The 27872-nt window shown below is 45.1% G+C and overlaps 1 protein-coding gene across 1 annotated transcript; it reads right to left on the bottom strand.

Moving 5' to 3' along the window:
* Nucleotides 1-624: 624 nt before the first annotated feature.
* Nucleotides 625-27327, bottom strand: Znf365 (zinc finger protein 365). The gene is made up of 5 exons (XM_021174987.3): nucleotides 27033-27327; nucleotides 23755-24513; nucleotides 12032-12212; nucleotides 4490-4527; nucleotides 625-3625 (listed from the first exon to the last, which is right to left on the bottom strand). Exons 2-5 carry the CDS (start codon nucleotides 24498-24500, stop codon nucleotides 3364-3366), a joined length of 1227 nt encoding a protein of 408 aa, XP_021030646.1. The 5' UTR covers nucleotides 24501-24513; nucleotides 27033-27327; the 3' UTR covers nucleotides 625-3363.
* Between the last annotated feature and the right edge of the window lie 545 nt (nucleotides 27328-27872).

Consider the following 27872-nt stretch of genomic DNA (forward strand, 5'->3'; position numbering starts at 1 on the left):
TAACATTTTCAACTGCGGGGGGGGGGGGTGGTGGGGATAATCATGAATATCATGCTAGTTCTTAGACCTGTAACATGGAAAACCCACTAGCCTAACACTAGTTAAGTATTGGGAGCAGAGCCAGGCCATCTCACCAATAGTTTGGAAACAACTGGAATTCACTGAGTTCCCATAGTTCCATGCTTCGTAGAAGACCAGTGGTTGAGTGCTTCCTCTCTCTGCAGCCTGCTCTTAGTACAGCGGCAAGGATGTGCAGCAGCCACAGGCTGGGGTGGGTACACTAGGATATCTGTTTATGGTTTTTGCTAAGAGTTGACAAGATAAAACTAAAGTGTTGGGGAAATTACACATGAGGAAGACAGGGAAGATGTGGAGAGGGCTTTTAATGAGCCTCCCTGGGTGTGAACATATGTTAAAAAGAATATTTAGATAGAGGTATTAGAACATATGAAAATAAATGAGCCAGTTTTCCTGAAGGCTGATTGGTGTACAAGGGCATGCTCATTATGTACAAAATGAACAGTTTATTTGTGAAGCATAGTTTTGTTTGATGTTAGTGGAGCCATAAATGTGACTTTCCAAAAAAAACACTTGACCTAGAAGGAACAGACCAACGTGTTAGTCAGAAATATAGCTTTATTATCATAGTATTTCATAATCTAAAAACTTCTCTTGTTTTCCATTCTGGGAACAGAAATACTCTAACATCTATACATTTGACTGGCCCTGCAGCATACTGGAATACAGCTTCCAAGCAAGCCGCACTTACACATAAGAATCTGTTATTAGTTTGGGGAGAAGATGGGGGGGGGGATTGACACACAGTTCAAATGAAGATCTTATCCCCTTACAAAATAAATAATAAAATTCAATGTATACTTCAGTTAATCCTTGATTACAGTTTCCCAGAAACTTTGGTGATTCGTTTAAAAAGTCACTGCTTCAAATCTAAGGTTGATTGCCTGAGTGGACTCGAGAGAGTGTGTGTGTGTGTGTGTGTGTGTGTGTGTGTGTGTGTGTGTGTGTGTAGATGACATATAAATGGAACTTAGCCATGATGTAGGTGAATGATCCTTCCGTTAAACCAGCTCCCATACTTCAACAGCGGATTTATGTCTCTAGGGAGTCTGTTATCCTTAATACATTTCCTTCTATGGGGATCAGAATCCAGTTGAAACTCAAAAGATGTTTTTAAATTTAGTAAGTCAATCTTAAAACTATTTGTCTTGAGTAGTGTATATAGAGTACAAGGTTATATCCAAAGATGAGCATGGACCACTGTCAAAGAGGGCTGTCCTTCCTTCTAGGCTCTTTAAAGAAACACCAAAAATGACTTACTTTAAATAAAAGAGGAAACAAATCTGTCCATATGTTTGTCAAAGCGGAGGTGTTGTTACTGCACACACTATAGGACAGGGAGCATGCGGTACAATCAGCAAGTCACGTTTTCAGTGTGGACAAAGCAAAAGTGCAACCATGATATAAACATCAACAATAAATAACTATGGCGGAGATTTCTTATCCAGATAAATAATAACATTACAGCTTTCACAACGTCAGCCTCAACAGTGATAGGATACGCAGCTGTTTCTTTCCCCAACTTGGAATCTGCCTGCACACCGCACAGAAGATCTGTTCCCATAGGCCGGAAGTCAGTGAAGGCTCACACAGCGACCTCTCCTCCGCAAGGACAGGTTCAAAGTATCTGAAAACGATGAGTTCTCCTTTTCAATTTATTGTCATCCCAAGGAACTGCTTTATTATCTATTTTAATGTAATATGCTAATCAGATGCTTGTTGCAATAACAATAATTCTACACGTGTTAGTCAGGTTACAATCTTAATTTTTAAAGTAAAGGAATTTGATTTACAGAAACAAAGCGATATAGTTTTAAAGCCACCCACCACAAACACACACTTTCTCCAGGAATATTTAAAAATAAACTATTCATATACTTGACATATATATAGCATATGTAATATATATATGTATATAATACTTATGGACAACATTATTCCTGTTTTAGAAAGGATGTCAGCACAAATACACTCTAGAGACCTGATGGTGTTGCTTAATTTAAGGAAAAAAATATATAAATTCCTTCTGGAAGAAAATTTTAAACCAGGAGATTTTTGAAAGTTTTTTTTTTTTAATAGGAACAGTGTCATTTGGGGAGGGCAGTATCACAGGTCATAGTCCGCATGCATTCTTTATCATCTGAAATTACAATAGAATGCACTGCACAATGAACACCCCAGAGTTGTGGCTGGGAGGGGGGAAAGTGTACACCGGCTATAGAAAGAAGCAACAGTAGGCAAAGTGAGCTTCCGGGTTGAAACGGAAGTTAGCAAAGAGCATGCTCACAGGTAACCGGTAGCAAGCCTTCCAGAGTAGCCGGTAGGAGAAGAATGGTGGGCGTGCCCACGGCATGGCCAAGATGGCCATGGTACACTGAGTGTGCCCCCCTCTAGCACAGCAAGCATTTTGGGCACCACATCAAAGATGCTGCTGACCCCAAGGGTTTTAGCAGCTATCTCTGCAGAGGCCGGTAGACAGCTCTTGGGGGTGCAGCGTGCTTAGCCAAAGAAGGGAGGAGAGGTGCACCCAGACCTGAATAAATATGCTCTGGAGGACCCAGATGTGAATCAAACAACCCCAAAAGCCACCTGGCAAAGTGAGAACCGAGGTCTAACTAAACACGGCCTGTAACCCACCCGGAGATTAAAATCTTGATTAACCAGAATACTCAAGGGAAACAGGAACGAGCCTTTACCGTAGAGACTTTCAAATGTATCAAAGGGGGCCTACACACAAACAACAAAAGCTCTGCTTTTATTTCACTGCTCTTGGTAAGAACTTTACACTCCCAGCTGGGTGTGGTAGCGCACACCTGTGCACTCAGGAGGCAGAGGCAGGAGGATTGCTGCAAGTTCAAAGCTAGCCTGGTATATATATATGAAGCTCCAAGCCAGCCAGGGCTACATAGCATAACAAGGCCCTGTCTCAGAACACCAAAAATATTATTTTTCTTTAAAGTAGAAGAACTTCACAGTCACATTCCTTGCCTCATAATTCAGAGAGCAGTGGATACCAGAGTCTGGCATCTTGTGAGGCCCACGTACTAATGGGCACTGGGTAGAGGAACCCCGGGTGCCAAGTCTGCGAGAGACTGGGCCAATTATTTAAGAAGTTACCGGTTCGTGTTTACTGAGACCGGCTGTTTTACATTCTGGTTAATCAGAGTGACCCTGTTTGTTGTGTTCCCTGCGTTCCTACGGCCACATGTCCAAATGGACAACACTGTTGGCCCCTGGAACATCATTTGGTAAGCCCTGTGGTGATGCTTCCGACCCACCCAAGCTCTAGATGATATTCACGATTGCTGTAGGCTTCTTTTTAGCCATTTTGGGCCTGAAATTCCCTTTCCGGCTCAGACCCAGGTGTTCCCCTTTCTTGGCTGGTCTGAAGAATTCTCTTGGAGACTCAGCCGGTTCGTGAATGGTCTTGGCGGGCTGCATCCCGGCTCGCTCATCCTTGGCTTTCTTCAGGTAGCTTCTCCCCTTCAGATGGAAATGGGCCCTCAGCTCAGGATGGTTGCAAACAGAATGCTGGTGCCCTCGGCTTCTATAGGGGTCAGGAAGAGGAACAGAGAAGAGAGAGAGGCTTGTTAAAAGAAAGACAACTAACTACTCCTCGGTCTACCATGGCGACCATGCTCCCACACAGATAAGTCGCAGATACTAGAATTTCAATTCATGACAGTTCCTGTGACTGTGCCATGCTAAATCTAAGAGAAATATTACTAGCGCTACTACGAGTGATAAAACGGGTACAGAAAAAGTCAATGCTACCAGGATGATGTGCACGAATACAGGATGAACCCAACTCTTAACTCTTCAGACAAACACCAGGAGACTCAGCAAAAGATGTTGTGTATATACTTTAAAGTATGTGACATATAAATAGTGCATATCGGGCAATAATAATACTATATATCACATGTATAATATATGTGTAATATATAAACATACATGCTATCTATCATATAAATATATGTCTGAGATATAAACATATATCCATATATAACACACACATATATACATACATATTAGTATACTATATATCACATGTATATGTGTTAACATATATATTATATATTATATGTGCGTGTGAAGTATAGACATATTATATACATATACATATATAAAACACACACATATATCATATATTAGTAAGATTAAGATACAGTAAATAATATCCTAGGACCATCACTCCAACACTGCTATAGGACCACTCACACATCAGCTGCTATTTAAAAGTGGCACCGGCATGCAGGTAAATGTTCACATAAGCCTTTAAAAATAGCATTCCTGTTTTATCAAACACAACAGGCTTAAAATCCACGTATAGATATCTCCTCAAATGTAGTTAGAAGACACACAAGGTAAACACGATCTGTTGGCTCATGTATAAGAAAGTTATACGTACAGGCATCTGGGCTTCCTGTTCGATGGGATGTCTGTGAGCTGATGAGAAATAAATAGGAGAAAGCATTATTTTATGAGAGCTAGGCTAGATGTGACTCGTGTGTGCATGTGTGTAGGATGGTGGGTGAGGGAGGGGAAGGGCTAAATGGATTTAGCATTTAGTATAGGCGTGCACTTACCCCAGCAAGCACACAAAGCAGCCAGAGAAAGACACTGGGCATATTCCTCTATTAATCTCAAGACACAGTCTCGCCCTGAACATGGAGCTAACTGTTAGGTTAATGGCCAGTAAGTCCCAGGGATCATGTGCCTGTCTCCTGTGGTGCTGGAGGGGAGAGGTACACACAGATATGCTTCACTGTTTATGTTGGTCCTGAAGATCTGAACTCAGGTCTTCAAGCTTGCACGGCGAGTACTTTACCCACGGATTCATCTCTCCAGCTCCTGGACATGGTTTTCCAGCTTGATCTTGTTTAAAGACACTACATTCTCACTAAGGAGGTCTGTAAGTAGTCAGCGGCATTACCTAGGGAACCATCCATTGCATCAGAGAACAAGACTGTTCCAGATTGGTTTGCTCGGTAAGCATCTCTGGACACCTGTTCTCAGTTTTCTAAGAAGCTTGTATTGGAAATATCTCAAAACTTGAAAAAAGAAATCAAAAAGCTTCCTCATAAGTCGGGGTTGGGAAAAAAAGAAACATGGTTTTAAAACCTGACACAATGTATAATTATTTCTCGGGATCTGGCTGTATTTGCAGTTGATTTAGTACAGCTGTAGCTAGTCGCAGGGTACCAACTAAGAGGAAATGAACATCAAATGTTATTTCCTAAATATATCATTTCTAAAATGAGACCATATGAAGACCAAGCCCAAAGCATCCCCAAGGCCATCTACCATCGGGATGATGTCCGTTCCAAGTACCATGCAATAAAATATCTGCTGGTACTTTGTGGCGGGGCTCAGAGTGCCTTCATTGGGAACATAAATTGATGATTATCATATTGCGATCCAGATGTCATCATTCCACTTTCAGGGGAAGCCCGGGGTATTGCCAGCCGTAGCTTCCCACCCTCTCTCTCGAGCAGCTCTGAGTAGGATGATGTCATATCACATCTTTGAGCAGGTTCAGTAAATGAACAGTGAAGAAAATGTCATGGAATGGCCTTCTTGGAGTTTGGACCAGGGGTTGGCGAGGGAGGGTGGGGGGGGATTATGATGTGCTTAGTATCAGTGGAGGATTGGGTCCCACATCACCTCAGGACACCAAGAGCCATGAATACAGAAGTACCTTATATTCGGTGCTATAGTATTTGAGCATGACCTGCACATCCCCACCCCACCCTCATACCTACAAGATGCGTCAAAACTTTTGACAGTGTCACATGACGCTGTCATCTGCAAAGTTCACATTAGCAAACTCAAGTTGTACAAGTCACCCACACACAAAACCACAAATTGTTTTAAGTAAGTTTATAAGTCACAGAGAGAACTCAGCTACAGTCTGGTCATGGAGCCAGCACACCTGCAAGTCTAAATCATCCTTAAATTGTTTACAATGCCTAATAAGGTGCAAAGGATGCATAAATCACCGTCATTTACACACAATGGAGCTGGCCAGGCAGTGGGGGTGCATGCCTTTAATCCCAGCACTCAGGAGGCAAAGGCAGAGGCAGGCAGACCTGTGGGAGTTTGAGGTCAGCCTGGTCTATAGAGTTTCAGAACAGCCAGAGCTACACCAAGAAACACTGTAACAACAACAACAACAACAAGAAACACTGTCGTAATAATTATAATAATAATAATAATAAAAAATAATGGGACTGGAGAGAAGAGACCCCAGGAATCACTGCAGAAGAAGGGCAGAAAGATTGTAAGAGCCCAAGGAAAAGGGAGTTGGTTGTGGGACTGTGTCTCTTAGAAATGCCAGAGAGGCTACACCCATTGAAGTCTCATCAACATGGCTTCCTAAACGTGACCTGAACTACTATGATACAAAAGGGGGAAAACCCCACATATCCTCAATCCTAGACAAAAAAAAAACTATGGGCAACTAGGTATTATTGAAAGAAGGAAGAGTGTGTCTATTGACTATCTGTCTTGGTTAGAGTTTTACTGCTGTGAACAGACACCATGACCAAGGCAACTCTTATAAGGACAACATTTAATTGGGGCTGGCTTACAGGTTCAGTGGTTCAGTCCATTATTATCAAGGTAGGAAGCATGTCAGCATCCAGGCAGGCATGGCGCAGGAGGAGCTGAGAGTTCTACATCTTCATCTGAAGATAGCTCGGAGAATATTGGCTTCCAGGCAGCTAGGGTGAGGGTCTTAAAGTCCTCACCCACAGTGACACACTTCCTCTAAGAAGGCTATACCTCCTAATAGTGCCACTCCCTGGGTCAAGCATATTCAAACCTTCACACTATCCAATACCAAGTGATCAGTCCTGAATTGTCACATGTAGCAGCCATTATGCAGACTGAACAAGTGGTACCTGTATATTTAAGAATATAAACTTATGCATATATGTTACACACATATATGCGCGCACACACACACACACACACACACACATATATATACATATATATAATTAATTAAAGAAAAAGTAGCCGTGGTTTTGAGAGAGAAAGACATAGGAGGAGCTGAAGAGAGAAAATGAAAATGGAGCGATGATGCAATCACATTATAATTTTTCTTAAAGGAGTACTCGCTGCTCTTCCAGAAGACCCTGGTGGTTCCTAGTACCACATGGTGGCTAACAGCCATCTGTAAGTCCAGTTCCAGGAATTCCAATGCACACATATGGTGCACATATATCCATGTACACACATAGTCATACACATGAAAGTAATAACAAGGTTGGAGTGGTGATGCACTCCTTTGATCCCACCCAGTGTTTGGAGATAGGCTGGCTTCTATGGGTTCCTGGCTGGACTAGCCTACATAGTGTGTTCCAGGCCATCCAGAGATGATGATGGACACTACAACAATAATATTTATTATTTATTACTTATTCAGTTATTTTCTCCAAATAATTTTGTTGTGCAGATGGCTGGACCCATGGTGATTAGGCCTCTAGGCTTCTACATTCTAAGCATGCTGTTTTGGACTGCCTCGGGTCTGGCGGAACTGGCCCCCCACCTTGTCTTAAGTTTTGTAGTAAGTAATGGCCCTATGCACCCTCCTTTTCAGACCCAGACCTCCAGGTCGTTCCTGATGCCCCTGCCCTCTCTCCTCACCTCAGTGGCCCTCCAGCGGCTCCCAATGGCCTCTTCAGGTCTACTCCAAGGCACATCCTCTTGAATCCTCTCTCCTCCTCTGCTGCTCCCTCCCAAGCACTTCCTCTCAGCTCCTATCACAAGAGCCTCTGACCATCTCTCCTTCTGATGCCCTTCCGCCTGCCCTCGAAGCCTTCCCATGCTTCCCTGCGTGCTGGGAATAGACCTTCCCTGCACGCTGGGAATGCTCCTCTTGCAATCTGCAGCTCTCTGGCATTGCCTCCTACCACGCAACCATGCCAAGTTTGTTCCTTCCATCCGTGATACACTGTCCTTGCCTGGAACATCTTGCTTCTGACTTTCCACAGAAAGTTATCCAAGGCAAAGTCCAAGACTAGGGAGCTTTAGGTCCATTGCCCCAAAGCAACTCCCCTCCCAGAACACCTCGAACATACTCGTCTTCAACCATCTTTGCAGTAGTTACCATGCAGGAACGCCATGACTGATTTGCTCACTGTCCCCTCCACACAAGAGAAAAAGGACTTTGTTTGGTTTGCTCCTGGCATCGGAACCTCATAAGCACTGTGCCCTCAATAAATATGTGTTAAAGTAAATTGCTGCTAGCCCTCAATTAACAGCCAGGAGGTAATGAATGCAGTACTTAAAACAAGATTATCTAAGCTGCAAGCCTCTATCTGAGTGGCTCTGAGCATTAATTTTTTTTTTTTTTTTTTGGCAGATGGGATATTAGGTCACTTTGTGTCTAATCTGACAGCATTTTTCAGAGCACAAAGATAAAAAATCTGAGTAAGCAACCCATATTTTTAGAAGCCAGCCAGGTGGAAAAAAGAACACAGATGCCCAAGGGGATTCAGGGAAAGATGCGGAATGCCAAACGTTGTTTCAGAAAAGGCACAAAAGGTGAAGGGGGGCAAAGCGTCCCCAGAAGGACATAGGGCTAACAATCACCTTCTGGAAGAGGCAGCCCACTTAGCGATGTGAGGACTGCCCTTCCCTCTGGAGTGGCCTTTCTAGGGGAAAGGGAAAGAGAGCGGGCAGCGCAGTGGATCATCATGGATCATCATCGTGCATCCTGCAGTGTGGGCTGGAGGGTGGGAGAAGCGGAGTGATTTTCTCATCACCCTGGCGGAGGGATATAGAAGTGCTGGCAGGGAGAGATGAGACATGTCTGCATGTCCTGTGTGGTACTAGGTAACTGTTCTGGGTCAGTCCAGAAGCCGGGTAAGATGGGAGCTCTGTAACACACTACGCTGGGCCAAATAGCTGATTCAAAGTTCTTCTTGCTAAAAACAGCCAAGCTATTCTGTCTCCATATTGGCATTCAGTGTGAGAGGGCAGACACAGCTCTCTGATTATATCAAAGACATGGCTCCTTATTTTATAGACGGGTGCATATGACTATGATGAGAATAAGGGGAAGGGGGGAGGGGGAGTGAAAGAGAGATCGATAGAGAGAGGGAGGGAGGGCAAGGGAGAGGGGGCATGCCCACTCCCACTGTAGAGTCTGCAGACAGCCCAACTTGACCCAAGGAAGAGTTGGAGAAGAAACAAAGTAGGAGGATAAACTACCAATACGTGTGCCTAATCTCTTCTGAATTCACTCCATACTCTGGGTCCATCCAAAGCCAGAGCAACAATCTACATCAATTAGGCCGGTCCTTTCATTACCGCGTGATCATGCCAGCCACTCAGCTCTCATATCTAAATTGCTCATTACAATCTCAACTGCATGGAGCATCATTTGGATTAGCCAGTGATTCCTTCGGTTGAGCCCGCTGGCTGGAGGCAGATCATGTGACTGTGCCAGGAAACAGACAAACATAAATATTTAATTTTCTACCATGGGTGAAGGAATTTGTTTTGTGTGCCTTGTACACAAACATAAATATATATATATATATATGTGTGTGTGTGTGTGTGTGTGTGTGTATGTGTATATATATGTATATATATATATACACACACACACATATATATACACACACATACATATACGTATATACGGTGCAGTATATATGTGCAAGTGTATCATGTGAATATGCACATGCTTACATGTTTATATAGCTGTGTGAGTATATATATGTTGATATGTTTTGTAAAACTTGGTTTGATGTGGGGTGGTGGTGCCTTAGCAGGCCCATGCTGAGGCACACCCCTCCTGAAGTGCCAGCCATATGACAGGGGTAATATAAAATCAAGTTTATTTGGGGACATGAGGAGGGGAGATTGAGAAAGGAGTAGAGACAGAGAGAGAGAAAGAGAGAGAGAGAGAGAGAGAGAGAGAGAGAGAGAGAGAGAGAGAGAGAGAGAGAGAGAGAAAGCATGAAAGCAAACAGTTCTTTTATAGCAAGCCAGGTCTGTACCTGCCTGTTGCTAATGTACATTGTGTGTGCACATATAAAGTTCCACATATGCATATCTGACCAGAAGCGGTGGGATGCTAATGTTTGATTACAAGACTAAAATACACGGGTGATAGCTATTCCTACGACTCTTCAAAGATCAGCATTCAGGCTGGGGAAGCAGGCTGAGCGAAGGACATGAGCCCAGCTATATAAAGAGAGGGGACACTTCTGGCTTCCCAGCTTTCTCCCTGCCTCCTACTGCTCTCTATTCTAAGACCCCGTCAGCAGAGTGCAGGGCTCCACACACGGCTGTGTTTGGGCTGACTTATCCACCTACACACCGAAAATGTTAATACTGCCTCACAGGCTCAGGAGTCTGAGACCCCAGTCACAGGCAAACTGACAATTCAGTTCAAGAGCGCTGGGCACACTCCCTTCATTTACTGGAGAAAGAATAGCAGATCCAGAAAGGCAAGGCTTGGCAACAAGCAAGTTAAGAGGGTTCTAGAGCCAAGCCTTTTCACCTCACATCCGTGCTCTGTGATCTCAGAACACAGCCCTTCCCTATGGGATGAGATGAAGCAAGAAAGTGGCCAGAGAGGGCTCAGAGTGTTCCTCCAGCCACTGCTAGGCAAGTGAGGACATTCCAGAACTAGCTAAAATAGGACATTCTTGGGGTCTTCCAAGAGGGAGCAGAGAGTCATCTTGGTGTGATGGTTTGAATACGCTTGGGCCAGGGAATGACACAATTAGGAGGAGTGTCACTGGGTGTGGGCTTTAAGACCCTCATCCTAGCTGCCTGGAAGTGAGTATTCTGCTAGCAGCCTTCAGATGAAGATGTAGAATTCTCAGCTCCTCCTGCAGCATGTCTGCCTAGGTGCTGCCATGTTCCTGACTTGATGATAATGGACTGAACCTCTGAACCTGTAAGCCAGCCCCAGTTAAATGTTGTCCTTATAAGAGTTGCTTTGGTCATGGTGTCTGCTCACAGCAGTAAAACCCTAACTAAGACACTTGGGGGTGATGTTTGTGCCTCAGGAGGATGACACAGAGTATGCAGGCACCTTCTGGAGAAGAAGAAATAGGGCAGACCAGCAGGTATGGAGGAGAGTGCTGATAGCTCACATAGAGACTTATCTCCTTAGTTAATCTACTATTGACCCGTAGGGCAGAGGTGAAATCTGGTTTTTATTTATTTTGTTTTGTTTTATTTTATTTTATATTTATCACTCCATTCCCCTAAGGTTGAACTGTGTAGCAGGAAGATCTGACCATCCACTCACCCTGCCTAAAGGCTGATTAGACATCCTATTACCCTTCAGAAGCCAGGGAATTCTGATCAAGCAAGCCACTTAACAAGACCCTGGATCATGAAACACTGTCAGGGGCTTCATCTAAGCTGGCAGCAGGCTTAAAGCCCCAGAAGTTCCTGTGTGAAATAGTAACCAAAGCCTATCGCCTGCCATGGGTTCTTTTTGAATATCCACTTAATGAAAGTTTCACAGTGAGCGCTGTGGAAGAGTGTTTCCCTCCGCTGTAAGGAAGGCTGAGGGTATATATGTACATGGTTGAATCTTGCTTTCTTGAAATGATAACACTTAGAATATCATCTTGAAAACCTTCAAATCTGGGTACCTTCTGGCCTAGTGAAAACTAAGGCTGTGACTCAGATATTTCTGACTTTGTTCTTTTACAAGTATAAAAAATTGCGTCTACCAATTCTGCTTGGAATGGAGGTCAAAGAAGAGCAGGAAAGTGCGTACCTCAGACTCAGCTTCCTCCCTGCAGCCATGGTAACCATGGTCAGAGACAGGCATGGTCTGGCTCGGGACGTCAAATGACTTCTAGGAAGCCCCTGAGTCACGCAGCTCCCCTGTTTTCTGTCCTAGCTCTGTCTAGGTTCATTCTGACTGCATTCAGGGGGCCGTAGGGTGGCTGACTGGGTGGGGACTTACCATATGCTCACTAGTGTCACAGCTAAAACCGGAGGCTTGCTGGCTTTGATAATACTCCAACTGCTTCTCCGCCAATTCTACCCGTTGCAGCAGATTTTCAATAAAGTCCTGGAGCCTCGCTTTTCCTTGAACCTCCTTCTCAGCCGCTGCCTCCAGGAAATGGTTGAATGTGACGACTTCTCTGCAAGGACAAGGCACAGAGTGACATGGGGAATCATTCACTGAGCACACAGTGAGTCCCCATCCATCCACCCATCCACCCAGCATCTTGACAGCCATGGTCGTAGCGTAATGAGAGGGACTGAGACTGCATGGAAGGAGACAGTCATGGTACAATGTAAACATAAATGTGTTCTGTCAGGAGTTAACAACACTGGAACTAGGTACAAGGTGACAAAGTGACAGCCGGCCGTGGGGAGGCAAGATTTTAGAAAGCAAAGTCAAGATCAACCTTTTAGATGGAGAAGCCTGGAGGAAATCCTGAGGAAGAAGCCAGGGGGACACCTGGGAATCATAAACCAGGCACACCAGAGACATGCTGATGGGTCTGAGCCGCTTCCAGGATATGTGCACAGACAAGGAGCTGGGAGGCTCCTAGGTCACCATGGAGATCCCAGATGTATGGAAAATGACACGAGAGATCACAGAGAACCACTGAGAGCCACATCTTTATCTCCCTTAGGAATGGTAGGGGATTTCTGGGTAGGAAAATCTAAAGGTTAGAGCTGAGGCTGTAACTCAGCTGGTAGACTGCTATCCTAGCATGTGAGAAGCCTTGGGTTTGATCCCTAGAACCCTATACAGTTGAGCATGGCGGTACACGCCTGTTAAGCTCAGCACTTGGGAGGTGGAGGTTTCCAAGTTCAAGGTCATCCTCGACTACCTAGTGAGTTCAGGGACAGCCTGGACTACGTGAGACTCTGCCTCAACACCAAAACAACAAAACGCAGGAAGTTAACCACATTGTCTTTATAACTTCTGTAGTAATTATACTCTAAACCATAAAACATTTGCTCAAGGCACCCAGCAGCACAATGGCTCTCCCTGTAAGAGAACGAAATATTCATGATGTGGCTTCCGAACCCACACATATACCCGTTTAGAAACTACCAGTTGTTGTTAAGGTTTGGACTGGTGTCACCTGCTGTCGTCCGTGAAGGAGATTCAAACACTCCTTAGCCATCTCACTGGGTCTCTATGTGACCCCATATTTCTTTCATCTAATTCCCGCCCCCCAAACAATAAATTTGTGCTCCCCTGAATATAGAGCTACTGAAGCTTGGCTGGGCTCTGGGAAGCTGCCGATTGGAGGTGCTCCTAGGGTGGGTGAGCAGGCTCGCTGAGTAAGAGAGCTTGCAGCATGAGCCTGCAACTTGAGTTTGGTCTCCACAACCAACAAAAAAATAGGAGACTACCAGCTCCTGAAAATTGTCCTTTGACCTCCACTCCGCCCAGCCACACCCACCCACACAGGCAACAATCACGAATAAAAAATTTACAAGTAAACCATACGTGTGAAACTTTTTAGAAACAATGTCCCTCTTCCCACTAAATTGTTCTGCGGGAGATAGTTTTCCTAAAACTCTGTGGTTTGGGCTAACAGTTAGGACGTTTTGTGTGGTGGCTAAGGCAGACATTATAAGCAGAAGAGCCTGACATATCCAATGTCAAGGTTTATGACTAAGAAGGAGCAGAACACGACGCAATCTTACAGGACAGTGAAACTCGTTCATGGCTATAATTTAGGCTCTTGTCCTGCTGAGTCAGAACACTGTGTGACGCTCCCAAAGGCCAGACACAAAGAAAAGAGCCAATCTTAGTAAAATTCAGCCAGGGTGTAGGGGGAATAAATCTCTTTAACTACTCCTAAGTCACTTCCTGTCCCATCTTTACCACTTACTCTTTAAGAAGAAGAGCAAAATAGAATTAAACCCAAGATTTTATGGAAAATATGCCTATTAAAAGTAACATTTGACTCTAACAGGGGGGAAATGCCAGGCACGGTGTAAGAATTTGACATTGAAGCTGCATCACTATGCAGAGTGATCTGCAGCCCTGAGACACTGATTCATCCCCAGGACTCAAAGGCATTTTGAAATTAACACAGCCAAAGGAGGCACAGAGGGGAAAGCCCTTTCTATGCGGCCAGAACTTTAGTGAGAAGAAAATATTTGCTTACTCATCTCTTTAGTCATTTATAGGATGGCCATAAACTCTGCAAGCTGAATATATTACTTTTATTGTTGTATTTATTTATTTACTGGTGTGTGTGTGTGTGTGTGTGTGTGTGTGTGTGTGTGTGTGTGTGTGTATGTGCATTCTCACAAACATGCATGTACATGCCAGAGTGAATATGTGGAGGTCACAGGACTGAATTCTCTCTTCCTACTATGTGGATTCTGGGGTTCAAACTCAGGTCTTCAGGCATGATAATAAATACCTTTAACTCGCTAAGCCCTCTTGCCAACCCTTGGATCACCTCTTCCAAGATGAGTTAAAGGCAGCTAACCTTGGGGGAAAAAATCAAAATGCACTGTCATGTGATCGTCACACCTAGAAACTAATTTAGACAGTGTTAGGTGCAGTGAGGAGAAGGCTCAGGGGATAAAAACATCTTGGTGTGGTGGCCTCCAGGCTATAATCCCAGCACAGCAGAGGTAGAGTCAGACAGACAATCACTGGCATGCCATCCTAGCCTATTTGTGAGCCCAAGACCAGTGAAAGACTATCTCCAAAAGCAAGGTGGATGGCACCTGAAGAACTACATCCAAGGTTGACTTCTGGATTTCACACACACACACACACACACACACACACAAAGACATACTAAACACACATCATGCACAAGCACCCACACACATGCACACACACAGAAATCACACATGCACACACAGACACACCACACACACTCATGTACATACACACATGACACACAGACATACTACACACGAATATGCACACAAACACAGGCAAACACACCACACACACATGCACTTTCACGCACACATGCAAACATACATGTTCGCATACACACAGCATGGGTGAACAAACTGACAGAATTGAACAATATATCATGTATGATATTCACAATTTGCATGCATTCATTGAACATTATTAAGGAGCGACAACAGATGGCCCCTATCACCTATTCCAACTTGCTATAAAAGACCATTTCTTATCTTTCTGACTTCCTGCATCTTAGCACCCAGCCAGATTCACACCTGTGACAAGCTGTTCTCTCAGCTAGAACCTCTCCCTGGTCCCCTGTCTTCCTGTTATCTGTAACCTCAAGGTCTCCCTGCAGGAGACAAACAAACAAACATTGAGTCTAGTGAGCATATTAGTTACTGGCCTTGCTGTGGCAAAAGATGCTATGAAAGCATCTTTAACAAAGGAAATGTTTATTTTGGCTCACAGTCCCAGAGGGTGCCATCCCTCAGTGGGGAACTCACCGAGTCAAGAGCTTGAAGCTGGCCCATGGCATCCACAGTTTATAAAGCAGAGAGGGATGCAGGCAGGTACCCAGTTCAGTTTTTCCCTTTTTATTTAGCCCAGGACCCCACCCTATAGACTGCTGCTGCCCACAATTGCAGATGGATCTTTCCACTCAGCTACCCTAATGGAGATAATCCCTCACAGATGTGCTGGGAGATTTGTTTCCATGGTGACTCTAAATCCCATCAAGTTGACCATCAAGATTAACCACCAGGGGCACCGTGTGTAGTCCACAGGAGTCCAGCAGATAATGGGGACCTAACAAATTCTTAATGAAGTACAAATGTACAACCAGAGCTCTCGCTGAGCATCCCATGCCACAGGAAAAAACCCTTTGCTTTCCTTTGCCCCTTCCCAGGTCAGTCTAGGGGCACAAGCCAAAGAATCAACCACAGACACCTCCATCAGGAGTAGGGTGGGATCTAAAAATGGACTCCTGTCTTCGACTCTTAACAATCACACTGGCTTCCCTTCCCAAGGGGAGACTCAATCGAGTTATTTAAATTTCATTTTTGCATTACTGATTTATGAACCTATTCAGGAGTATATGAAATGATAAAAATACCCCCAGCTAAAGATAGTTTTAACTATTGATCACACAGCAACTCAGATGCTCTGTAATGTCAGCCATGAGGCAAACCAAGGAGAAAGAATCCCTCCAGGCACCAGAAGCCCAGCTGCAAACTTGGAGGGCAGAGAGCCACCCAAAACACTGTCTTCTCTCTGTTTTTGTGGTCTCTTGCCTCTCCTTTCTTTTTTGGCTTTACAAATAAACAAGTAGGCTCTTTTCTAAGAGTTTTTTGGGGGAGTGGCAGATTGGGGGAGATATCTCTGTGAGTAACATGCCTGCTGCAAGCAGGAGGAGCTGAGCTCAGATCCCCAAAACCCACATAAAAGCTGCCACCCCAATGCTGAGATGGGGAGCAGTGACAGATAAATCCTTTGAGCTCATTGGACAGTCAGTCTAGCTGAATTGATGAGCTCCAGGTTCAGTGAGAGACCCTGTCTTAAAAGATAAGGTGTAAAATGCTGAAGGAAGACACCCAACGTCAACCTCTACCCCCACCCCAATTGCACACACTCACTGAAGTGTGTATATGTCACAGACAGAAAGATTTTTTTTAATTTTTAATTTTCCTAGTCAGGAAATTAAATTAATTTGTTGATTCTGAGCAGATTAATACTACATTCTAAATTAATTACTCAGGTAGGATGAGAAAAGAGGAGAAACCTGGAGAAAAGATATTCCCAGGATTTCTAAATTTTTCCACGCTATTCCTAAGAAAATGTGTTCAATGTCCTGTTGAGTTTTGCATTACTCTGTATATCCGAACACAATAGAGATCATTTATAGGAATGAACTGAGGGCTGGAGAGATGATTCAAGTAGAGCACTGACCATTCTTACAGGGGACCTGGGCTCAGTTCCCAATACCCATAGAGTGGCTCTCGACCATCTGTAACCCTAGTTCCAGGGCAGTCTCCCTCTTCTGGCCTCCATGAGCACTGTGCCCACATGGTGCAGAAACACATATACACACAAACACTCACATACCTAAATTAAAAGCAAACCAATCTTAGAGATGAGCTAAAAGTGGGATCCACAGATCCCTCTGAGCCTTCACAATCTCTGCCTCTCAAGGGATGTCTTTTGGTCACTTTCCTAGATGAGAATCAGCAGAGATTGTGTGTGTGTGTGTGTGTGTGTGTGTGTGTGTGTGTGTGTGTGTGTCACTTTCCTAGATGAGAATCAGCAGAGATTGTGTGTGTGTGTGTTTGTGTGTGTGTGTGTGTGTGTGTGTGTGATATGCACACATGACTGTGTGCGCGTGGGGGCTAAAGGCTGATATTGGGTGCCCTGCTCCCTCACCCTCCACCGTATTTCCTCAAGACAGGGTCTCTCACTGATTGAACCTGCAACCACGGTGGCAGCCAGCAAGCCACAATAGCACTAAGGTTACAGACATGTATGGCCACACACAGCTTTTCATGTGGGTCCCTGGGAATACAACCATTCAGGCTTGTATCACGAATGCTCTCATCCTGAGCCATCTTCCCAGCCCCAAGCTTGCTTGTCTGAGGTCCACATCCCACAGCTAAATGGATGCAGCTCGTCCTCCTAGAGCCTTTCATCACACCATAGGGATCTATTTCCTGTTCTTTATTTTCTGGTTGATAGGTTTTCCCCGAAGACAGGAACTTCACCTTGCTCACCACTGTAGGACCAAACCTGACACTCTTCAGGTTCTCTGGAAGTATCCATCTCCTGCAGGGGCTGGGAACACAGCAAATAACTGAGAGAAGATGGACAGAGGATCTACCTACTTTAGCTTACAAACCACAAACTAAGATTCATAGATAGAATCAGAGGCCCCTCACCTCTATCCAAGGCTGACAGTGGGATTTGCCCACTTCTGACTGGGTGAGGACATCTGGAGAGCTAAGTTAAAAGCTCTGAGCTGGATATTTTAGAAGCTTAGCGTCACGACCCTGCAACGATGCTACCAGGTTCCTGTTTCCAACACTTCCAATGCCAGCTGACATTCTCTTTAATCACATCAGAAAAAAAAAAATAAATGATGTCACCATAGCAGCCGTCTCAAAATAGCTGAGAAGCAAACTATTCCAAAATGGGCCATGCTTGGGATTATATAAGTCCCGATGCTTTGGGTAAATCTCACATCATCAGAAGTCTAGCAAGGACACAGTGAACCTCAGCAAGGAAACTACATAGCTTTGTTACAGGATCTGTTTCTAGGCAAGGCACTCCCTGACTCTCAGAATATTTTTTTTTAGCTGAAAAAAAAAAAAAAAAAAAAACCTGTGTCCCCCTGAAGGAGGCACAGGGCACCTTCCAGTTCCCAAATCACCAACTGCAGGGAGCACTTAAGGCCTCTCTGGTTTTCAGTGAATCTGCCCGCTGCTTATTATAGAAAAACACCCTGCCTCCTCCTCCTCTTCTTATGACCTCTCTAGGTGGAAGGGTCTAATCTTTAATGTCCTATTAACTTGAAATCGTGGCCTCCACTCAGGCATTTGCTAAATCCACTATGTAGCCAAGCATGGTGGTGCACACATGAAATCTCAGCGTGACTCTACCCAACAAAGCCCTGAGTTAAAAATATACAAGGCGTGGGGTGTTAAGGGTTGGGGAGACAACCTCAGTTAGTAAAGTGCTTGCCTTGCAAACGTAAGAGCCTGAATCTGATCCCCCAAACTTACTTTTTACAAAAGATGTGTATGGTGGTGCTTGCTTGCAATTAGGGGAAACAAAGGAGAATTTTTGAGGATCACTGGCCGAACCTATTAGCCAAGTTCCAAACCAGTAAGGGATATCTTAAAAAGTGTCCAAAGAACAGCAGTATTGTTTCATACACAAAACAGACCACACATATAGCACACATACCACACACACGCACACACTGCAGACACACACCCCGCAGACACATATCACACACGTACCACATACACACAGCACAAATACAATGCACACACCATACCCCCCCACACACACATAATACACATCATACCGCACACACCACATCATACAGAGATGCACACACACACACACCGCTGTCAGACACACACATACACATGCACATACAGACACCCCACGGTATATGTAACAAATCCCTGACCCTGTATTTGCACGGGGTACGCTTACAGATACATCTTATGCTTTCTGCATGTACCTCTTGGGGGGGGGGGAAATAAGGATTTTATGCTCTCTAGACATGGCTTACCCCCACCCTGAGTACATCAAAGATAGCCCGGTAGTATGCTCCAATTTTATTGGCTGAAGGTGTGTGAGAAACGTAGTGTTACTTTCTTACCAAGAAACTACCTGCGAGACTATCTAACACCACCCATCTGGTTAGGGATCCGTTACTGTTACTGCAAGGAGGCCTGGGTTGATTTACTAGATTAGACAGAGTGCTACCCAGCAGCTCTCACTGCTTGTCAATAAGTAAAGGCATCTCTCGTCAGAGCTTTTAAAGTCACATCAGCTTTAGTGGAGATGGTGAGCAAATTCTTCTCTCAGATTTGCACAGCAAAGCTTATTTATAGATCACCTGCCAAGGGGACCCAAGACAATGACCCAGACGATGACCAACTCAGATCACCTTCTCTGCTAAGGACTGACTGCGTAACTGCTGGAAACTGAGTTAATGCAGCCTGGAGATGGGTCCAAGGCTTTGCTTGATTGGTTTAGTTTTAAGTTGGCTATGCTGCTGAGACCGATTCTCATTCTGGAACCCAGCCTGGCCTGGAACTCAATATGAAGCTCAATATTCGAGTTTCCTTTCTGTTCCGTTGATGAAATACTCTGATCAAAAGCAACTACGGGAAGGAACAGGTTTATTCCATTTACAAGTCTAGGTCCAAGTCCATCACTGAGGGAAATCAAGGCAGACCTGAGAAAGAATGTGGAAGACAGGCCTGATTGCTATTTCACACACTGTTACCTCCAAACATGGACCTCAGTTCACTGCCAAAGAAGGATGGTGCCAGGAACCATGGAGAAGGATGCTGGGTGGCCAGCAGGCTTATGTTGAGCTACCCTTATATAGTTCGGGGCCCACTTACCTAAGGAATGATCCCACCCACAGTGGGATAAGCCTTCACTTATCAATCAACAGTCCAGAAAATCCTCCAGACATGCCCACAGGCAATTACTCACGTGAGACTCCCTTCCCAGATAATTCTAGGCTGCGTCAAGTTGACAGTTAAAGCTAACTAGGGCACCCTGATTGGTCTTGACTTTTCAGAGGCAATCTCTGACCTTTGCCATCCAAGTACTGTGATTACAGAGATATATCACCATGTCCAACTGTCCCCAGAGCCATTAAATTTCAGTTTCAAGGAAAGGCGCTTTCCCCTTTGCATTTGCTTTGTTTGTGTGTTTGTTTGTTTGTTTTGACCAAATCTGCTGTCTATATTTTAAAGATTACCCAGATTTAAATAGATTTCAAATGGGAAACGAACAACCTGTATGCTCAGAAATGAACTTTTAGCATTGACCCTAGAGCTTCAAGAGCCCACCATGGGATATTTATTCGGAATGATCTGGAAGTTTCTTCGGCTGAGAGGGGTCTCTCTTATCAGAAATGCCACATCTCTGGGAGGTGTAGTCCTCTGAAAGAATTGTGACACGGGAAGGAACCCAGCCAGGTAAACTCAACCAAACCAGTTGGAATCTATAGATGTGACTGATAGACAGCTGTCCCTGTTCCCCTGCAGATGTCAGAGTAGGGGGCAGGGTAGGGGACAGGCTCTGCAGATACTGAGGGACAGAGGGTACTGTCTCTGTCTTTGTTATACTCAGACCAAGAGACCCAGTGTCCTTCCTGGGAACAAGACCCTTTCAGTTCTAATTCATGTACAGAGGATGTGTGTATTTAAGTGTTGAACACAGAAATTGCCAAGATGGCCTCAAATGGAGGCTGACAAAAATGATGTTTTCATGTTTGGAAATTTAAGGCAAAGTTTCTATATTTTTATTCCAAGTGAGTTTTTTAAAATTTTAAGCTAAATACTCCTTTTCTCCCCCGTCATCCCCAACAGGACATAGTCAAAACACCAATAATAGTCAATAATAGCACGACTGTAGCTCAGCAGTCACATGCATGCTGAGCAAACATGAATCTCTGACATAAATTCCAGACAACAAATACACAAATGTCAGATTATAACTCACACAAATGTGAACAAAGATGTAGTAAGATGTTAGCTGGAGCTGGGAACAGAATGTTGAATTCAGGAAAATAGGATGTTCAATTAAAGCAACCACAATATAGCCATACCCAGGAATACCATGTACCAGCCCACAGGGATGGCAGAATTTTGTTTACTGTACAAAAGACACCAGAGGGGCCTGGCACTGTGAATGCATAAACAGCTGTAAGGTCAAAGGGCATGGCAGTATGTGTCAGGATTCCATTAGAGGAACATTAAGAGTGTGTGCTTCCATTACAATGGCTGTGTGAACACAAGCTAGGTCTGGAGGGAGGTTTATAAAACTCCACAGTGCTTTCTCCTGAGGGTGAGCTGGGATAGGCTTGGAAAGGGGAGAGAGAGAACACATATGCATCTATCTGCTGGGATGTTTTGTTCCATAGATAGCACCTCTGGATGAACAGAAGCTATCACTATCAAGCCACAGATTAAATCATATTCTCTTATTAATCAGTATGGGGAAAGAATCTCATGAAGCCTGGGCTGGCCTTCAGTTCCCAATGGAGCTGAGGATGATTTTGGGTTCCTGATCTTCCTGCCTTCCCTTCCATCCTGCCGGAGTATAGCACTATGACATCATAATGGAGTTGTTTGGGTGCTGGCAATCAAACTTAAGGCTTTGTGTGTGCTAGGCAAGCACTCTACCAAATGAGGACATTCCCAGACACTAATCCACTCTTTTAAATACTAAATCACTGGCTGAGTCCACCATGTTAAATGGAATCCTTGACAATAACAGCCGTCTGACCACGTGAACTCCCTGCCATCATTCCACAGTCTATGCAGTCACTACCCCTAAATCCCCATCCAGTTTTATTTGTACTATGAGAAAATTATGAAATATTAAAAAGAGAAATAAATACATTAATTCACATCCCACTTAATTTACTGTTATTAAATCAAACAAAAATATCAGGAAGTTAGGCTTTTCTCTACTATCACAACATCCCCATTGGCTTTCTCACAGTATTGCAGAGTAGGTCATCTGGTCCTGCCCTGTGGCTCCTACCGAGAAGCACCAGAGAACAAAGCACCGCAATAAAAATGATATACTCGTTAGAGAGCCCTTTCTTAAGAACAAAGGAAGTTAGAGGTATTGAAGCTTAATCTTGATTGTCAACCAAGTGGGATTTAGGATCACCATGAAACACACCGAATGCTGTATCTATGAGGCTATTTCCAGAAAGTTTTAACTGAGCTGCTATCCTGGTTTCATTCCTTCTGCTGTGATTTTTAAAAAGCAGCTCAAGGGAGAGAGGACTTATTTAGACCACAGTTCCAGTTCACAGTCCATCATATCAAGAAAGTCACAGTGGTGCGAACTTGAAGCAGCCCATGGTCAAGAGCAGAGAGAAATGGATACATGCACACGGCAAACACACACCCACACCCCACACTCCAACACACACTCACTGTACGGTCACTGATGCCCTGCCTAGGGAATAGAGCCACCCAAGGTGGACATGGTTCTCCCACATCAATGAATGCGATTAAGACAATCCTCCACAGACACGCCCATTAGCCAACCTCACTGAGACTCTCTTGTCCAGATGATTTTAAATTGTAACCAGTTGTCAATTAAAATTAATCACAGTCGGTAAAAACCAATTAACTAGGAGCTAAGCAATCTCATAGGCTTCAGTCCAGAAGTGAATAAAAAGAAGAAAAGAAACTACACACCAGCATTCATTGTCTCTGCTTCCTGATTATAGATACAATGTAACCAGCTGCCTCACATTCTTGCCACCACGACTTTGCTGCCATGATGAACTATGCCCTCTAACTGTGAGCTGAAATAAACCCTTCCTTCCTTAAACTGCTTTCATGGGGCATGTTGTCACTGGTGGTATACAACGTAACTAATACAGTAGCGATTCAAAGTCATCCTAACTACATAAAAAAAAAAAAAGTCTAGTGTGACTAAAAGGTTTCTAGGTATCTCCTTAATGGGAACATAAATATTTAGCAATAGCAAATGAACTTCTCTTTAGTATGTAGTTTTTCTGGTTGTTTTTAGTTGCTATAATTTAAGAATAGTATCACAGGCAAACAAGCAAAAAGCATATTCTTGAAGCATGTTCTATACTAGAACGGGTCATCACCTCCTGCTCTTGACTATAGAGTCTACACACACTGGTGAAATGGTTCTCCCAGAATATTATTCTGGCTTCCCACTCACACATATTTACATACCACGGGCATGTTTAGGAACAAGCTATGTTATCATGCTCTCCAACACCATCTGGGGAACAGTTTCTAAGGGAACCAGGAGTTAGATATTAATCAGATTAATGCTGCCATCTTGGTCACCATGTCCAAAGAAGATGAATAATACCAAAGCTTCCTGCCTCCTGGTACTCCTGAGCCAGTGAGGAAGGCAGCCAAGACATGTGCCGGGGATGCTCACCAAACCTCGCTGAGCATCTGCTTGTAACTTGGGGAGGGGAGGGGTCGCCCAAGGAGGGGTTAGCATCCAGTTTCATCAGCACTTACTCCTCTTTCCTCAGGAGCTCCTCCTCGGATTCCGTCAGACGCTGCTTCAGCACTGCGATCATTTCCACGGCCACATCTACCTGTTTGTTCAGGGCCCGCTCTCGCCTCTGAACCTCCTGCTTCTTCTGAGTCAGCTGCGCAAAGGCTGCCCGGACTTCCAACAGTTCGGCGGTTTTCTGGGCCAACTCTTTGGTGAGTTTGTCGATTCTCTTCTCGATGGTCCTGTCCACGGCCTCTACCATGCGATTGAACTTCTCTCGGACGTGAGCCTCGAAAGCAGCTTTGGTGTCTTGGGTGGGGAGACCAGGGCTGGCGCAGGGAGCATCCAGAGAGTCAGCCCGGATGTCCACGGCCGTGTAGGTCTGCACATAGGACACAGGCCTCTCTGCCACCATCTCAAAGGGTTTTGTGTCCTTGGAGTGCCCATGGGAGATGCTGTACAAGTTAACATAGCTCGGCTTCTGTTTGGTCACCTTTGCGTGGCCCCGGAGTACTTTTCCCTGCTTCGGGAATTCCGAGGACCGGAGTAGCTCTGTGTCCTTGAGAGAGGGCAGGAGGCTGCATTTTGTCAGGAGGGTCCGCTCTTCGTAGCTGTGACTGAATTCCAGATGGGCCCTCAAGGACGACAAGCTTCTAAATCTGGTATGGTCTCCACACCTTGGGCAGCGGAATGGCAGGCACACAGCGACATTCTCCAGCGAGTCCTGCCAATGGTACCGGCTTTCCTCAAAAGTCGTCTGTTGCATCACTCTGAAAGTCCTGGGAGGGAGAGAAGACCCCAGTTTACATGTCTGTCAAAAGCGATTGAACTGACACTGACTGATAATGATGGCTGTCCTTAGGTGACTTTTTTTTTTAAATCGGCAAAGTAACGGGTTTCACTGAGGCAGTTTCAAGCTTACATTTTTCTACAGGTTCTCTTCCCCAGCACTTTTCTATATCTCTCTGTCTGCCTTTCTGGTTGGTCCCCTTTCCTCCCATCCCAATATACACCTCTACTTTCAAGTCACACATATTTATTACGCTTCTCCTTTCTTTCCTTAAGAGACCTGTTTATCAGGTGTTCTTACATGCCCTGCATCACCCGAAAAAAAAAATGCATACCCACATACACACACACACACACACACACACACACACACACACACACACACACACCCCAAAATAGAAGTTAAATTCTAAGATCACTGTTTGAGAGGAAACAAACAATACTTGTCTTCTGAGTCTCGCTTATTTCATTTAACATGGTGTCCAGTTCCATTCATTTTCCTGCAAATACCAAGCAGATAGTATTTTCCTTAACCGCTGAATAAAATTCCATTTTATGTTTGCACCATATTTTCGTTATCTGTGCTTATGCTGATGGGCGCGCATCTAGGCTGGCTCGAATGCTTAGCTACTGTGAACAGTGCAACAATAAATATGGATGAGAAAGTATCTCCATAATAGGATATAGAGTCCTTTGGGGATATGCCCAGGAGTGGTATAGCTGGGTCATATGATATTTCTATTTTCAGTCTCCTGAAAAACCTCCAGGCTAATTTCCATAGTGACTACATCAGCTCAGCCTGCTTGGGTTGAAGCAACTATTGCATATATAATATTTAATGTTGATTTTTATGTGGAAATTAAAACCTAAACCCCTTTGTCAAAGGCAGCTACATCTACTCTCTTCTGTATCATCTGATGCTTCTACTGTATGGTATTTCTGCAGGGTGGGAGGGATACAGATGCTAGGGCCTGCATTTCTAATCCAGCGGCAGCCTAGCTTAGCAAAGGTGGCTAACGCTCATATGCAGATGAAAAGCTAGAGAGAGGGGGTGAAATAATAAAGCCCTGGAGAGGAAGGAGAGTGGTCCAGAGACAGAACTCAGGTTTATTGCCCTCCTGAATTTGGCATGCTACATAGACATGGTTCGCACATAAACTGTAACTCCATTGGCAGTCTCTTTTCAAGTCTGTGAAAGATGGATCAAACTAAGTACAGTGGCTTTAAACACATCAAGAGCTGAAAATTTTTCAACCAAATGTTTTTTTTTTTCAATAAATAGCATTCCTTATTTACTCTGTGAGTGACTCTCTCTCTCTCTCTCTCTCTCTCTCTCTCTCTCTCTCTCTCTCTCTCTCTCTGTGTGTGTGTGTGTGTGTGTGTGTGTGTGTGTAGGCTGGGGAAAACTTGTGTGAATGGATTCTCTCCTTCCATCATGTGTGTCCTGGGGATTGAACTCGAGTCATCAGGTTTAGTGACACGCGTCTGCTTGTCATCTTGTTTTTTTCATGAGGTTAATACTTTTAGTTACTGGTATGATGGCATACATCAAAGTGTTAACATAACAATAACGCTCTTTTGAAATTTGGAAGCCCGAAGTGTCGGATATTATTTGATATAAACAGGGCCGTGGCCAAGATCCTACGCTAATAGAATATTCTGGGTGGATGTGCCTTGCCTCTGATGCTGTTTTTAGTGCGACAACTTCTAGAGTGTTGGAACCAGGTGGGCGTCAGCATAACTCCTCCATAAACTGGAAGTTCTTGTTGCCTCTGCATCTTTATCCCCTTTGCCCTAGCAACAGATGACTCTTACAACCCAATTTTGCAAGGGTCCTGGTACTTATTTCCTCCAAGAATGGCAACAAGGAGCACTGGGTTCCACAGGGAAGGAGCCCAGATCTTAGGGTGCATCTTAGGGTGAAGTGTCTGTGTTACACCCTTATCTGCCTCCAGATGCTGAGATAGAAATGGTGCCTGATCCGCCAGGCAGGCACATTTTCCTGGTTAATAAAGTCTCTGAACCCCAGCAAAGGGGAACCTTCTTGTGCTGCGCTGGGCAATAGGATGCAAACCCTGGCCCAGCCTAGGGCTGAAGATGCTTGCAAGGGAGTGCAGGGATAAGAAGAGAGGATTCTAGAGCAGCAGTGTGTGTGTGTGTGTGTGGGGGGGGTGTTTGGATGGGGGAGATGATATATACCACCCACCCCCAGCAAAAGGCTTCCATCCGCCCAGCGGAAACCTAGGGCACAGGTTAGCAAAAAGGGTTTCGATTTCCTGTGCAGAGCTGGGCAGGCTGGGCAGCACCTGCGTGGGGGTCCCGGCTTTCCTAGCCCCCGCTCCCGCTGGTGACTGCGTGGATTCGTGATCACGATCACGCGAGTTCGTGCAAGTGGCTGTGGGGAAGCCAACGGTCCCGACTCCCCAGGATGCTGCGCATCCGGGACCACCTCCCCGCATGTCCGCGGAGCAGGGGGCGCGGGCGCACGGCTCCCGCCGAGCCCACTTACCCGACTTGTTGCTGCCGCTGCAGCCGCCGGTGCTGATGCTGCGGGAGCCGTGTGAGCGGTTTTCAGCAGAGCCGTAAATCAGGCTGAGCCGGGTCGGCTCCCACGCGGGACGAGCGGCGACCGGGGCGGAGCGTGGCGCGGGCGGGACACGGGGGCGGCGCCCGGGGACGCGAGGCTGGTGCTCCGGCCCCGGGCAGCCACCCCTGGGTCCACCCCATCGGGGCCCCTCTAGCGGGAGATCCTGGGCCTTTCCCTTCACTCCAGCTCAGGATTCCGCTGACATCACGGGGAGGGATGCAGGATGGTCCCTGGGGAGGGAGGCGGGGACACGTGCCAGTCTTGCCCAGCCTAGTCTTGCTACAGGCCCAGGCAAGTGCTCCCAGTTGCAGGGGCGGTGAAAGTGGGCGTGAAGATGGAGCCTAGCTGGCTAGCTCCTGGAAAGAGCTGCCAACAGGAAGGCCCTGATATTTATTTATATTAGAACTTCATCCAGGCAACTTGGCAAGGGGGGACCACAGGACCAGCTTACTCCAGCCGTGGAAGGTAGTGTCCTGGGGCTAAGTTAAACAAAACTAAAGATAATAAAAGTGTAGAAGTTAAGAAACACATAAATGCAAAACCCTGAGGCCTCCTCACTGAGGGGATGCCCCCAACACGAGTCTCTCAGTGGAGGAAAGATTTAGTCTCCTGGGAAATCTCATTTCCTAATTGAAATTTCGGGGTGTGTGTGTGTGTGGTGTGTGTGTGGTGTGTGTGTGTGTGTGTGTGTGTGTGTGTGTGTGTGTGTGTGTGTGTGTGTGTTATTTTGTTACACCTGCTTTTAAGGGGCTGGAGAGATGG

The sequence above is a fragment of the Mus caroli genome, unplaced genomic scaffold, assembly GCF_978045245.1.
Source record: "Mus caroli unplaced genomic scaffold, Mus_caroli_1 scaffold_9, whole genome shotgun sequence".
NCBI lineage: Eukaryota > Metazoa > Chordata > Mammalia > Rodentia > Muridae > Mus > Mus caroli.

Coding starts and splice junctions, on each gene's coding strand:
- Znf365 (XM_021174987.3), bottom strand. CDS start 24,500: ATGCAACAGACGACTTTTGAGGAAAGCCGGTACCATTGGCAGGACTCG. Junction 4,528..12,031: donor GTGACACTAGTGAGCATATG/GTAAGTCCCCAC, acceptor ATTTCTCATCAG/CTCACAGACATCCCATCGAA. Junction 3,626..4,489: donor AACAGGAAGCCCAGATGCCT/GTACGTATAACT, acceptor TGACCCCTATAG/AAGCCGAGGGCACCAGCATT.